At 43.9% G+C, this 13208-nt stretch overlaps 1 protein-coding gene across 1 annotated transcript; it reads left to right on the top strand.

The window, feature by feature from the left end:
* The first annotated feature begins 1202 nt into the window (after positions 1 to 1202).
* On the top strand, positions 1203 to 7561 carry UMPS (uridine monophosphate synthetase). The gene is made up of 6 exons (XM_026082201.1): positions 1203 to 1378; positions 2145 to 2298; positions 3866 to 4534; positions 5195 to 5370; positions 5898 to 6012; positions 6833 to 7561. Exons 1-6 carry the CDS (start codon positions 1220 to 1222, stop codon positions 7006 to 7008), a joined length of 1449 nt encoding a protein of 482 aa, XP_025937986.1. The 5' UTR covers positions 1203 to 1219; the 3' UTR covers positions 7009 to 7561.
* The last annotated feature ends 5647 nt before the right edge of the window (positions 7562 to 13208 follow it).

The raw sequence follows: 13208 nt of genomic DNA, 5'->3' as shown, positions 1-13208 counted from the left end.
CTGCCTTAAATGTATCTTCAGTTTTATTGCAAATTTCATTTTGTATGCACACAATGTTGTTTTGTAAAGGTAAGTTTGTAAATATTTTCTTTGTAAGTCTAATCACTCATGTGTACTGTTGTGAGGTGATTACTTGCTGTCACATGTTGTTATTACTATACTGCAGTATATATATGATCATTTACAGATGTAGCTTCAAACTGTACATCTTCTGTCCTTGCATTCCTATAAATAGAGTATACTAACGATGCAGTTTCTGGGCTTTTTTGATTAAATACAATTGTTCAGAGACGAATGGCTCAGTCTTATTTCACCTATACGGCAATCTTTTGGAGGCCTCAGAGCTCACTGGTTAGTTTAATAAAGTGCATCTCTCTCGGAGAGATGTTCACAGGAAACCAGAGCGATGGACCATCACCTCAGACAACGCTTGGTTTTGCATACGTGAACCTGGAAACCAAGCAGCCTTTTCTGTAGGCGCCTGGAGATCGGAAGCACAGAGAAAGTCTGGTCACAGCAAACCTGCTCTGCTTTTGGGGTGTGCTGCAGCTCTGCAGGGGGGTTTGCTTTGGAAAGCGCGGGTGCCCGCCGGGCTGCGCGGCCCCACGGAGACGTGGCCCCTGCAACACCTCCCCTGCGGGCTGGACCCACACCATGTGGGACTGGGCCCTGTCATCTGCAAAAGAACCCCTCGTTGTGTGGAGCCCGGCCCGCACCGTGTGCCCTGCACCACTGCAAACCAGGCCCTGCAGGCGTGGGGAGCTGTGGCCCCATACCTTGGGATGCTGGGCCCCACGCCGTGGGGAGCTGTGGCCCCATAGCTTGGGGGACTGGGCCCCACGCCGTGGGGAGCTGTGGCCCCATACCTTGGGGGACTGGGCCCCACACCATGGGGAGCTATGGCCCCACACCATGGGGAGCTGGGCCTTGGGGAGCTGGGCCCTGCAGCGTGTGGATCTGGGGTGCCATGCCATGGGGAGCTGGGCCCCACGCCACAGAGAGCTGCCCCTCAGGGAGCCGGGCCCCGCGTTTCGTGCATCTGCGGCCCCCATCGCGGGGAGCCGGGGCAGCCCGCGGGGAGCTGCGGCCCCCCCKGCCCCACAGCGCGGCAGGAGACCCCGCCCCCCGCTCTTCGCCCCGCCCCCCGCTGCGCATGCGCACGGGCCGCACCGCGGGCGCCGCGCGCGTCATCTCCCGGCGCCGGGCCCCGAGCGGGAAGATGGCGGCGGCGGCGGCGGACGGCGTGGCGGGGCTGGCGGCGGCGCTGCACGGGGCGCGGGCCCTGCGCTTCGGCGACTTCGTGCTCAAGAGCGGCCTCGCCTCCCCCGTCTACGTCGACCTGCGCGTTATCGTCTCCCAGCCGCTCCTGCTCACCCAGGTGCGAGGGGCCGCGGCCCGGGCCGGGGCGCCCCGGGAAGCGCCCGTTTGGCGCGGGTGCTGGCCGCAGGAGCCGAGGTTGCACTGGCCGTTCAGTTACCGAAACAAACGAACGGGTTTTCACAGCAACGGTTGTTTCATTTGGCAACTGCAGGTCGGGGAAGTATCCTGGGTTCAAAGTGTAAACCGTGTGGAAAAGTAGGGATCTGTGGCGCACTTAGCCAGAAAAATGTGCATTAGCCTTATCTTATGCGAATATTTGAAAATTTATTACAACTTTGGAAACAAAAAATCTTTACGTGGGCTGCTTTTTGTGGCAGCAGAGGAGCACTCCACTTCTTATTTTCAGTGTGAAATAAATAACACTTACTAGTAGTTCAAAGCAAAAAAAAATCAACCCACCACCTAAATATCACAGAAAACTTCTAGGGTGTGTTTGCATTTAACGGTACACACAAGATCTCAGGTATCTCCTTGCCACCCTGCATATTGCAGGATGAAGAAACTCTTTGTAGCTAAAGGAGGAAGAAAGGTACAAGAGAATTCCAGGGAGCTTATTTGTATAGCTTCGTTCTCAGAATTAATAGTAGTGATTTGCCAATGACAAAATTACTGGATGCTGCTTAGAATCTTTGCTTTGTGTGAAGACAGCTGCTTTCAAATAATAATAATAATATAAAAGAGATTTTTCCCTGCATTGGCATTGTTTCCATGGGTAATATTCATTTAGTAACAGTCCGATCTAATTCTTAAAAACTTTTTCTCAGGTAGCAGATCTCCTGTTTCAAACAGCAAAAGATGCTGGTCTCAAGTTCGATTCCGTGTGCGGTGTTCCTTACACAGCACTGCCCTTGGCCACGATCATCTGTTCAACACATCAGATTCCCATGCTTATACGGAGGAAGGAAGCAAAAGACTATGGTAAAACCTTCAAATTATGAATTTTTCTTCTTCTTGTCAGTCTTGCTTGTGAAATGACTTTATCTATTTGCTGTTCTTGTGATGTGCAGCATCTTTATTTCAGTTTAATACTACCACTCCAATTGAAAAAATAGTCCCTTTCCCCCAAAATGTACTTCCTAAAGCATTCCAGCCTGATAAAATTCTCCCAGCTGGTCACTCGTTAGCTTGAATCCTGCTGTAGTAGGTATGGTGACTCTGAAGTTTTTTTGCTAAAGTAAACTCCGGCAGTGTCTTTCTCCTTGGCAGCGTTACTGTGGTTCTGGGTCACTGGCCTCTCTCAGAAACAGATATATAGCTCAGTTATTCTGACATGCTGAGAGACCAGGGCTACGTTTTACACCCAAACAGAACTTTGTGCGTAACTATTCCAAGAGGAATCTTCCTAGTCTCTTCTTTTGTCTCTGAAACTCCTTTATGTGATGTAGTCCTGTCATCAGTGGACAAGGTGGACCAGATGAGGAGCAATCAGTCCTCTACCAAATGAACTATTCCTTTGATTTTGGGGGAGGGAAGGGTGGAGAAGACTGAAGTACTAACCTACTTGAGCAGCTGGAGATTTCCTCATGTGCTGAGTGCCATCCTTCTCTGTTCAGATTGAATACTTTTGGATGTTTGTCAGAACTAAATGGTGCTCCTCAGGTAGTCGTGTGCCAGGCATGAGAACTTTTGCTGTTGCTTCTTGTGAAAGATAAGTTAACTGCGATAGCAATTAGCTGCCTGGCACAAGGTTTCCTGTCTYACATGGATTCTAAAGCTATATTTACACAAATTCTCCAGTCTGTCACAGTCTGATATGGGCTAAGCACCACACTGGTGGCGTGCTCTTCGCCTGCTGCTCACTGCTTCCTGGGAAGATGGACCTCTTTTGTTGTTGTCCCCTGGGAGGCCATTCATGGACTTGTGCGTATTGTTAGCTAGGGCAAAGACCTCAGGGGCTCTTCTGTTTCCAGCTGTTCTAACAGACATATTAAGTATAGAATAAAGCTTGTGGGAAATAAATGTTGAACTGAAGAGCAGCAAAAACTTTTTTACTCTAAAGACATTGTAAATAACTGGAGACAGTATTTTAGGAGTTTTGAGCATTGTATTTATAGCAATAAAAACTTGACTTTCTGTTGTCATGACATCTCATTCAAAGATTACTTAAATATGTGCAATTAATTATCTGTCAGTTTTGTTAATAGAATATAATTTCTGGAAATATAAAGTATTTTATCCTGTTGGAGAAGTAACAGTCTTCATGAATTTCATTACATGACTGAGCTATAATTAGAACTGTGATACTTAGTATCAGCTAATAATTAAACTTCTAAAATTAAAATTACCTCTCCATAATGACAATGAATGTGGGATTCCTGTTACCTTGAAGCCCAGTCCCAGTATTTACTACAGTGTATACTTGTATGCAGAACAAATCTGATCTTTAAACTAGTGTGACAAGTTAAAGATTTCCTTTGGTGCTTTAGGTTTTTGAGGTCTTTTAAACTTTCTTGATTTAGTGTAGTGTGTGCCTTTTATTTTAAAGGTACGAAGCGGCTGGTAGAAGGCACCATTAATCCAGGAGAAACCTGCTTGATCATTGAAGATGTGGTAACGAGTGGATCTAGTGTACTGGAAACTGTAGAAGTTCTTCAGAAAGAAGGGATCAAAGTCACTGATGCCATAGTGCTGTTGGACAGGGAGCAGGGTGGGAAGGCCAGGCTAGAAGAACGTGGAATTCGCCTGCACTCTGTATGCACGTTGTCCGAGATGTTAGAGATTCTCCAGCAGCAGGGAAAAGTGGCCGCTGAGATGGTTGAAAAGGTGAAGAAATTCATTCAGGAAAGTGTGTTTGAGCCAGTGACTCAGAATGGTCCTGCCCCCATGAAAAGAATATGTAAAGAACTGAGCTTCGGCGCTCGTGCTGAGCTACCTGGGATACATCCTGTCGCAGCCAGACTTCTCACGCTTATGGAAAAGAAGCAAACTAACTTGTGCCTTTCTGCGGACRTCACCGACTCCAAAGAGCTGCTGCAGTTAGCTGCCAGCGTGGGCCCCAGCATTTGTATCCTAAAGACTCATGTAGATATCCTGAATGATTTTACCCAAGAGGTAGTAAAGGAGTTGAGAGCACTTGCAGACCAGCATGAATTCTTGATTTTTGAAGACAGGAAATTTGCAGACATCGGAAACACAGTGAAACATCAATATGAAGGTGATTATCATCAACCTTGATTTACTGTAATTTTGTTGCCAGGCTGTGTAACTKCAGTTCTGGAACAGGTTGCCAGGAGGGATTGTGTTATCTCCATCCTTGGAGGAGACTCAAGGGAACAAGGCCTTGAACAACCTGACCTAGCTTTGAAGTTGACCCTGCTGTGAGGGGATGACCTCCAGAGGTCCCTTCCAACCTAGATATTTTTATGAATCTGTGATTGTGCTCAGTAAGTACTTCTGAATAGTTGTTTGCTGTGATGAGTGCAGTGTGGCTCCTTAAGGCAGTCTGCTACTGTATGCTTGTGTGCTTACTATGGCTTTCATTCTATACGGCATGTGCAGCTGTAGAACATTTTTTCTGATCCGTGTGCTCCTTACGTGGTCTTGAAAGGTAGCACCTGTAACTGAATTTTTAGGTCACCGTAAGTGCTGCAAGGCCAAATAGTGAGGCATTTATGAAAAATAAAACTGAAATATTATCCTCTCTGATTAGGCAGCTATCAGGATTGTTTGATGAGACTGAACTTGTAACTGTCAAGCTTCAGTAGTAAACATGTCTTTTAAAATGTGCAAGATGTAGTGTGCTGCTTGTTTTGCTTACTTAACTCATGTTTCCCATTCTGACATTTAGCCTATGTCTTCCTGTGTTTTTTCTCAGGTGGTATATTCAAAATAGCATCCTGGTCAGATGTGGTTAATGCTCATGTGGTTCCAGGCTCTGGAGTTGTGAGAGGTCTGAAGGAAGTAGGTCTTCCTTTACAGCGAGGCTGTCTTCTGGTTGCCGAGATGAGTTCCCAGGGGTCTCTTGCCACTGGTGACTACACAAAAGCTGCAGTAAGTAGGGAGTTTTGTTTGGGATTAAAAGCTTGTAAAGTGCTCTGACAGGGGAAGTTCTGTGTGCTTCTAAAATTTGTGCTTTCAGAAGTCTCTTCAGCTCTAACTATTGCAGTTTTTCTTTGTGTGGCGACTCAAGAATCTCAAAATATGGTGCTTAAAGATTACAGCTGTAGGCTAATGATGTAAAAGGGTTGGAGTATACACCATGAATTCTAGTAAACAGGCTAAGTTTGCTTGTTGGCCCTTGTTCTTTGGCAATAAATTGTCATTAGCGTAAGTTCATCCAGTGTCTTATTTATAACGTAGAAACAAGTCTAATGTTTCCATTCCTGTCGGCAAGCACAGCAAAATCGATTAGGGATCAGTCAGTTCTGGCTTACATTGGTAAAGTGAGAACTTGCTAGCCAAAGTGTTTTGTTCCTGTCTTGCACAGCTTAATGTGTAAATGGCTGGACCAGGAACAGATTGCAGGTCAAACTTAGTTTTAGGTATGTGATTTGTAACTGTTTACTTATCATCTTTAGGTGCAGATGGCTGAAGAAAACTCAGATTTTGTTTTCGGATTCATATCTGGATCGAGAGTTAGTAATCGACCAGAATTTCTTCACTTAACTCCAGGGGTACAGATGCAAGCTGGAGGTAACTTTCTCTGAAACACTTTGATTACACCATTCATGATCAGACTCTATGTAGCCTTCAGTGAGAATGTGACTTCTGAAGAAGGAAGGGTTGTTAGTTCTCCAGCAGCAGGAGTCTGTGTTTGCCATTTCACTCATATTAGCTTGCTTTTATGTTTCTGGATATACTGATCCCTTTCCTGGAATTTCTGAAAGGGAACAGCACACTAAGCAGCTTTGTTAGATCTGTCTGTGCTGAGGTCTGTATGCACCACAGAGTACAGTCCTTAAACATACAAAATGTGTTCACATGGACATTAGGTTAGATGTAGAACTATTCAGGAGGAGTAGAAAAAAAAGATTTGACAGGTACGGAAGTCTGCCTGTTGAATCTGATGTAGATTCAGTATCAAAGGATTGGAAGTCTTGTACTAAATAAACAGTATCTCACTGAACCAGGTGGGGGAGATGCATTTCCCTGCAGTGCTTTATTCTTATGAAAACAGAAGTGAAATCACAAGCTTTTACTTGAATGTTTGGTTTTGTGCCAGTTTTAAGAAGGCTAAAGCTTATTTTAGTAATCCTGATCAGTGCTTCTTTGAGTAACTGTTCCATATATTGTTACTTGTAAATCATGAAGAAGGAGGACCTTCTATCTCAGATTTCATCTGTGTAATAAGTAGGGTTTCTTTTTTTAACTTGGAGACATAGTTCTGGTTATGTCTGTGGATGGGTAGGGTGAGAGCTGAAACAACATACCTGTTCTCTGTTCAAACCTCTCTTTAAAAGTTTTTAGTGGATATATTTCTGTACAAATTAGAAAAATAGTATGTCTGTTTCAGGTGATAACCTTGGACAGAAATACCTAAGCCCAAAAGAAGTTATTAGCGAAAAAGGTTCRGACATCATTATTGTGGGACGTGGCATCTTGTCTGCCTCAGACCGTCTCCGAGAAGCAGAGAAGTACAAGAAGGCAGCATGGGAGAGCTATCTAAGCAGGCTTGGTGTTCATGCGTAAGATTGAATTAAGGTCATTTTTTCCAGTGAATAAGCAAAGCTCATGCAGCAGTCAAGATGGAGCTGAAATCATCATGAGACTTTCTCCCAATTAAATACATAAACATTTGGTGTTAAGTCAGTAGAAAACCATGCCCTTCTGGGGGAATCTCTTGCTCACTCAGTTATTTTTAATTGTGAGTGTACACACAGACAAAATTATACTTGCCATGACTGTTTTTTAATATTTGAATATATGAAACCAAAACTTGATGCCAATTTTTAGCCTAATTGCTTTTCTCTGCTGAAAAATGTTGAATGAAAACACTCCGAAGGGTGCTTGCCTGACTGTTACTGCTCTTTGTTTCTTCTTTCCACCCTCAAATTCCTTCTGGCTGTGGAAACAGTATTTTACTGTTCTCGGTAAACTTCACCTGCAGTACTGACCTTTTGTCCCACTATCACAGGACTGCTCAGCTCTGCCATTTCCAAGGAGCAAATATCAGTCTGAATCCCACACTGTGAAGCTGAATAATGTGTTGCTTAATAAACACGTTTGCTGCTGTTTTCCATCAGTTGAATATGTTAGTTGTCTTTGTGTGCCAGTGTGAAATACTGCTAATTTTCAGAACCAGGGCATTATAAAATAAGTCATTCTGTATGTTTGTGACTGCAGGAATTACTCATGATTCTGCTTGAAGTCTGCTCTGACAAAAGTTTTTGCAGTTTTTAGTTAATGCTCACTTAACTACAGTGCAGCTGTTGACAGGTTCCTCTAATGAGAAACAAAAATGTACTTTCTGTTGCTTGACCCTATGTGAAAAATAACTGGAATACTTCCCGGAATTACTTTATACTCTTTTGGATTGTGAAGAAGGGGAAGTAGAGAAATGTCGTGTATGATGAGTTTTGATTGAAAGGAGTGGGATCATCTTAAGTATATCCAGTATGTGCGTGATGGAAATCAGCTTGAATTTTCATTGCTACCACAAAGAAATGATGATGCAGTTCTAGACCATTGTTTGTTCTATGCTGATGCAAAGAAGTACACAAAGCTGAATCCCTTTTTAAATCCATTTACCTATTGACTAGCACCAACTACATTCAGCGAGGCACGTCTTTTGCCTTTAGTAGTGAACTCTACTCAGTCTTTCCGAAGAAGAAATTGGAGTTATGCTGAAGTTTGAAAGGAGAATTTTTGTTGGTTGTCAATTGGATTAATTTATGCAGAATATCTAAGAGAAGAGAAACAGGCCTGAAGCTGAGGGCTCTACCTTATGCTTCTTGTATTTGTGACTAGCTCCATTGGCAGTCAGACTTCAGAAACATAGGACTGAAAAACTTGCTAGCTGTCTGGGCATGTTGCAGGTAACGATTTTATAATCCTTTCATATTTCATGTTGTCTAGAAGTGTTTCCACTACTCTTTGATGAATGTGTTTTATAGGGCTGAGAAGCTAGTATGGAGAGAATATTGGGATTTACTGTGTGTGTTTTCTTTTCCTTGGGGGTAGGGTTTGCTTCAGCAATCTTCTTATACACCATAGTTTACTTTCAGGGAGCTCATTATGGGGAAGATGAAGGCTCTTAGCCAGCTTTCCCTGCTGGAACTTGATGAATGCATTGGGCAGCTTGCGCAGCTACACTGCAGTACTCTGAGTCACGATATCTCACATCAGCGACTACGATGTTCATCCCCTTCAAAATGATCAGAGGATTTGGAATTTGTTTATTGTCTTAATTATCTGATAGCCTGGAGCCCTGCAGCAAAAGCAAGACTTTCTCACTTAAAACTCCTTTGCAGAAAACTGCTTTCTCCACCAGAGGGAGCTGAGACTCTATTCAGAATAATTGATGCCGTAGCTCTTCTCTAGCTAATAGTTTCCACTGATAATACCAATGCTAAATATGCTGAAGATAAACATCTGCCTGGTTTTCAACAGATTACACCCTTACATCCCTAATTTAAAGCAGTAGAGCTTACCAGATAGCTGCCTCAGGTTGGGGTCCAATACTGTCTGTTGTAACAGGGTCACTACTGTTACAGCACAGTGTTTTGTGAATTCAGTGTTTTCCACCAACTATGCTAAATTTCATTAAGGATGTGACTGAGATCTACACAACTCAAACCCTGAGCAGAATCTTCTGAGAGCTGATTTATCAGGCTTCTGTCTGAAAAGATTGCATCTCTGGCAACTTTTTGGAGAGTTTGATACAATCTAACATCCAGTCCCTTTTTAGAAAACCTTTGCAATGCTTTCTTTATGAAACAAGTTCCGAGGAACAGATTCAAACTTGATTTCACAGTTCTTCATTGTGCACTCCAGTAAATCATATGGAAAGAGTTGTTTTCTGGTGTTTCAGTTGACACTGATGTCACAAGCATCAATTAGTAACACAAAAGCATGTCACCTTGTATGTGCACTCTTGTGTCAGAATGATTATGGTAAACAAATGGGTGCGCTTTCTTTGAGGCATCTGAAAGTGATAAAAATCCATTTCAAATTAAGAACAAATGTTAATTTCCTTGCTCGCCCCTGCTGCTCACATTCATAGCATGGTCCCTGCTGTTGGTGCTGTTTCTAACATGGGAACTAGGTCACAATTTACAAAACTCATTTGCATCATAATATATGAAACTGGAAAAGTCCTGCAGTTCATTCTCTGATCAGATTGGAGTCTGGGATAGAGGCATATGGCTATATTTAAATTTGTTGGTGGTTGCCATGTGACCTGTATTATCTGGCAACTAGGTATTTATATGAAATTGCTATCCTTAATCCACTCTGCAGTACTATTTGCAATGAAATGAAGTCACTTTATTCAGGCTTAAAATTCTTGCAGAAACAGTTGTCTTGATAAAGCCATCACTGTATTAAAACTTTTATCTGAGTTAAAAAATTTTTCCTTATAAATGATTTGTGCATCACAGCATCAACATTGTTTTATTAGCCAATAATTGGTGGGTTATATTATTGTTCCCATAGCCTATTCTATGAAAAGTTATCCAAGACCTAATTCCAGAAAAGTAACTGAATTGTATCGCTTTAAATGTACTTGAAAAGCCCATTACTGTGAGTTTTCTAGCAAGTAACAAAAACATTGCGTTTAGGAAACAGTTTGGACCAAAGGAATGTGAAATACCCAGGGGAAGAAGTTTCTTTCCAGTTATGAGATTCGGAGGTTGTTGACTCAGAGAAGTGTTCTGCGTTGGAAGTCTTGTACGTGACCTGGAGACCAGACAGGGCTGGACACTTGGTTTGTAATGGCTGCGTTACCTCTTGGTCCTCTGTGCCACAGTGACAAGTGCAGCTCCATGTTGTAACTTTGCAACAAATTGAAAATCAGTTTGGTGCCTGCTGAAGCTTCAGGTTTTCCTCTTACTCTTTTGGCACGTTTTCATAGACTGGGACCAATGACCCTGCCTGTGTGCCGGGGCCAACTTTGTCCTCCTTGGTTCTCCATTTCTGCGTGACCTGTATCCTGCTCTGAACTTCTGCTATCTGGAGTCAGGCTATGAAAATGCAGGGTTGTATGTGGAGGTTGGCCAATATAGAGGCAAGAGGGGAAACTCCTGCAAGGCTTTTAATACTGTGAAGTGCTTACTTAGGGCACGGTCTTCTGAACAGTGATGGCATGTATAGCCTCTGACCAAGTGTGATTGTATGGCCCATAGGGACTGTGATAGTAGAGGATGAGCTAGTGCAGTCATTTCTGTTTTATTTCTACTGAAGAAACAATAGTAGCTTTACAAAAGATGCTTTCACAAATAGGACTATTTGGATGGGGAAATGCTACTCTGTTGCCTGCAGCTGATCATTTCTGCTTTGCTGAGAGGTACCATTTTAGAGCTGAATGGAGAACTTTCTGGTGTGCTGTGTCCAGAGGACAGCAGCACCTACTAACGGGCATGGAAAGGGATGGGATGAAATCAGAGCTTCTTTGTTGTATTGTTTTGGTTTTTCACAGGCTGGCAGTGAAGATGAGGTAGAGGAACAACAGTGAACTTAAAATATGTTCAGCTATGGAGATGATGCTGGAATATAAGGGCCAGGAGATGGTGCTGGGCTGCACATGCAGCTAGTTATCTTGCCACAGCCTTTCCTGCCAGGTATCTCAGCGAGTCTCCTCATTACACCAGCTTCCTTGCTTTCCACATGACTGGAGAAGTGCAAGGTTAAACAGGTTGACGAGTGTGAGGCATTCAGCTTCAGGCAGCTAAAGGCTCAGCCTTTAGCTATTAAGCACCTTCTGGCTTCATCACCCAGAGCGAAGAGGATGCTACAGGCTTGTGTTACAGCTAAGGGTTACAGTGACTCTGCACAACGAACAAAGCAATCGATGCTGTAATTGATCTTGACTTTACTCAAGGTGTGATACAGCACCCTCCTCCCCAGAAAGGCCAACAGCACTGTGCAAATGCGCTGGCGAAGCGGCAGGTGAGCCCCCAGCCCCAGCGCTCGGCGGCAGCAGCCTCCAGCTGCGCTGCGGAAACACAAAGGGCTGATGTTGCAATGGCTTCCGGATTCCAATTTAGACAGACAAGCGCTGACATTTTTCCGTCACATGTGACCTGCTGATGCTTTCTGTTACGGTTTTCATTCAGGAATGCTAGCTGTGGTCAGACTGCGTGCGTTTAGAGACATAAATAAACTGCTGCTGACTGAAGTGCACCATTCCCATGACTGAGCTTGGCGCTAACTTTGCCAAGGGTAAAGGCAGGTTTGCTTACGCGGTAAAGCCTTCTTACTCTCAGTATCGCTTCCTTTTTTTCTTTTCTTTTAGATGAAAACTTGTGGAAAAGCTAAACTCAGGGATAGGGCCTATAAAAATCAGAAATGATTGTTCTTTTTTTTTTTTTTTTGTATCAAAGTTTCTGTGGTACTTTCTGGTATTAGAAGTGATATAAAGCAGGCCTGACCTACAGGCTGAATCCTTCCTCCCCCCAAACATCGTAGAAGAGCCTGGTCCAGCCTAAGTACCTTATGTGGGGCAGAGCTGGTTGCACTCCCTTCTCTGCGGCKCAGGCAGCCTGCAGCTACGCTGTTGCACTGCCCTGCCTTTGCTGCTAGCCAGGGAGCAGGCAGCTACCGCGCTGCTGGATGAGAGCTGTCTTGGGCCTCTGTGCTTTGCCTGTAAACGTCCTTTACTCAGCACCTTCTGATGCTCCCCTAGCTGTGGCCATAGGCAGCAGGTTGCTGGTCACTGACAGCAGCCATCCCCATTTCCTTCTTTTTTGCTGGAGTTACCTGCTCGTTCTTGGGAGTCTGCCCTATGGGCAACCTTCGCTCTTCTACTTGCTCTCTGCGTTACTAACCAGCTACATGGAAGAACAGTTTGTTTCACAACTGATTTTTCCTATTGCTCTTTTGATTTAAGGCCTCTTTATCCCTTTCTGCGGTGGTGGGGAGAGGGGGTTTACAATTATATCTTTACAATTATATCTTTTGATCCCTTGCTGTCCTTCTCTTCACTCTCTCTAACGAAACAACTCCTTAGCAGTGAGTCAAATTTTGGCTTCCTCAAGCTGCTTTATTGACTCTCTCAGCAGTAAACTAATGTGCTGGGAAATGCCACAGCTTAAAGGTAATCTGTGAAAGAAAGGGTGGAAGAAGGGGGCACTGGCTGTGCCTTTCCTTTTCGAATGCAAAGGAAGAAAACAAATGGCTTTGTTTTGTTTTTAAACTGCTTGGTCCCATACAACTCCCTCATATTTTCTTTGGAATTGCTGAACTGTAGTCACACTGTTTGCTGTTTTGGGTGGCAAACCTGGTTTTAAAAGTTCCTGCCCTTCCTTTCCCCCGCTTTTTCCTTGCCTGGCGCAGTACTGCTTTGTGTGTGTGGCAGTGAAATAAATCAAGCTAAAACTCACCCTGTTACAAAACTGTCTATCATCGGGCCTATTGATGATGATTATTTCTGAATGTTTTGTATTTTTTCATTTATGATAGCAATGAAATGTGTCTAGTGCCAAAATGGCACTAGGCAGGGGGATGTTGCTGAAAGTGGGATTTGCCGTATGGGCAGGCACTACGTGGTGTCATGGAAGCCTATTCCTAGGTATTCAATGTGTAACGAAGAGAATTGTCATACGTTGCAAACTTCAGCCTGGACTTCAACATTGTGCAGGACATGTGCAGCGCAGGTTGGCTTCCACTGAAGAGCCACCATGCTTCCGTGAGAAGCTGAGCAGTCACTGGGGCCAGCTGGCCACAGCAGCTGC

Source organism: Apteryx rowi, unplaced genomic scaffold (assembly GCF_003343035.1).
Source record: "Apteryx rowi isolate R43461 unplaced genomic scaffold, aptRow1 scaffold_57, whole genome shotgun sequence".
NCBI classification, from domain to species: domain Eukaryota; kingdom Metazoa; phylum Chordata; class Aves; order Apterygiformes; family Apterygidae; genus Apteryx; species Apteryx rowi.
This window is presented reverse-complemented; position numbering and strand designations above follow the sequence as displayed.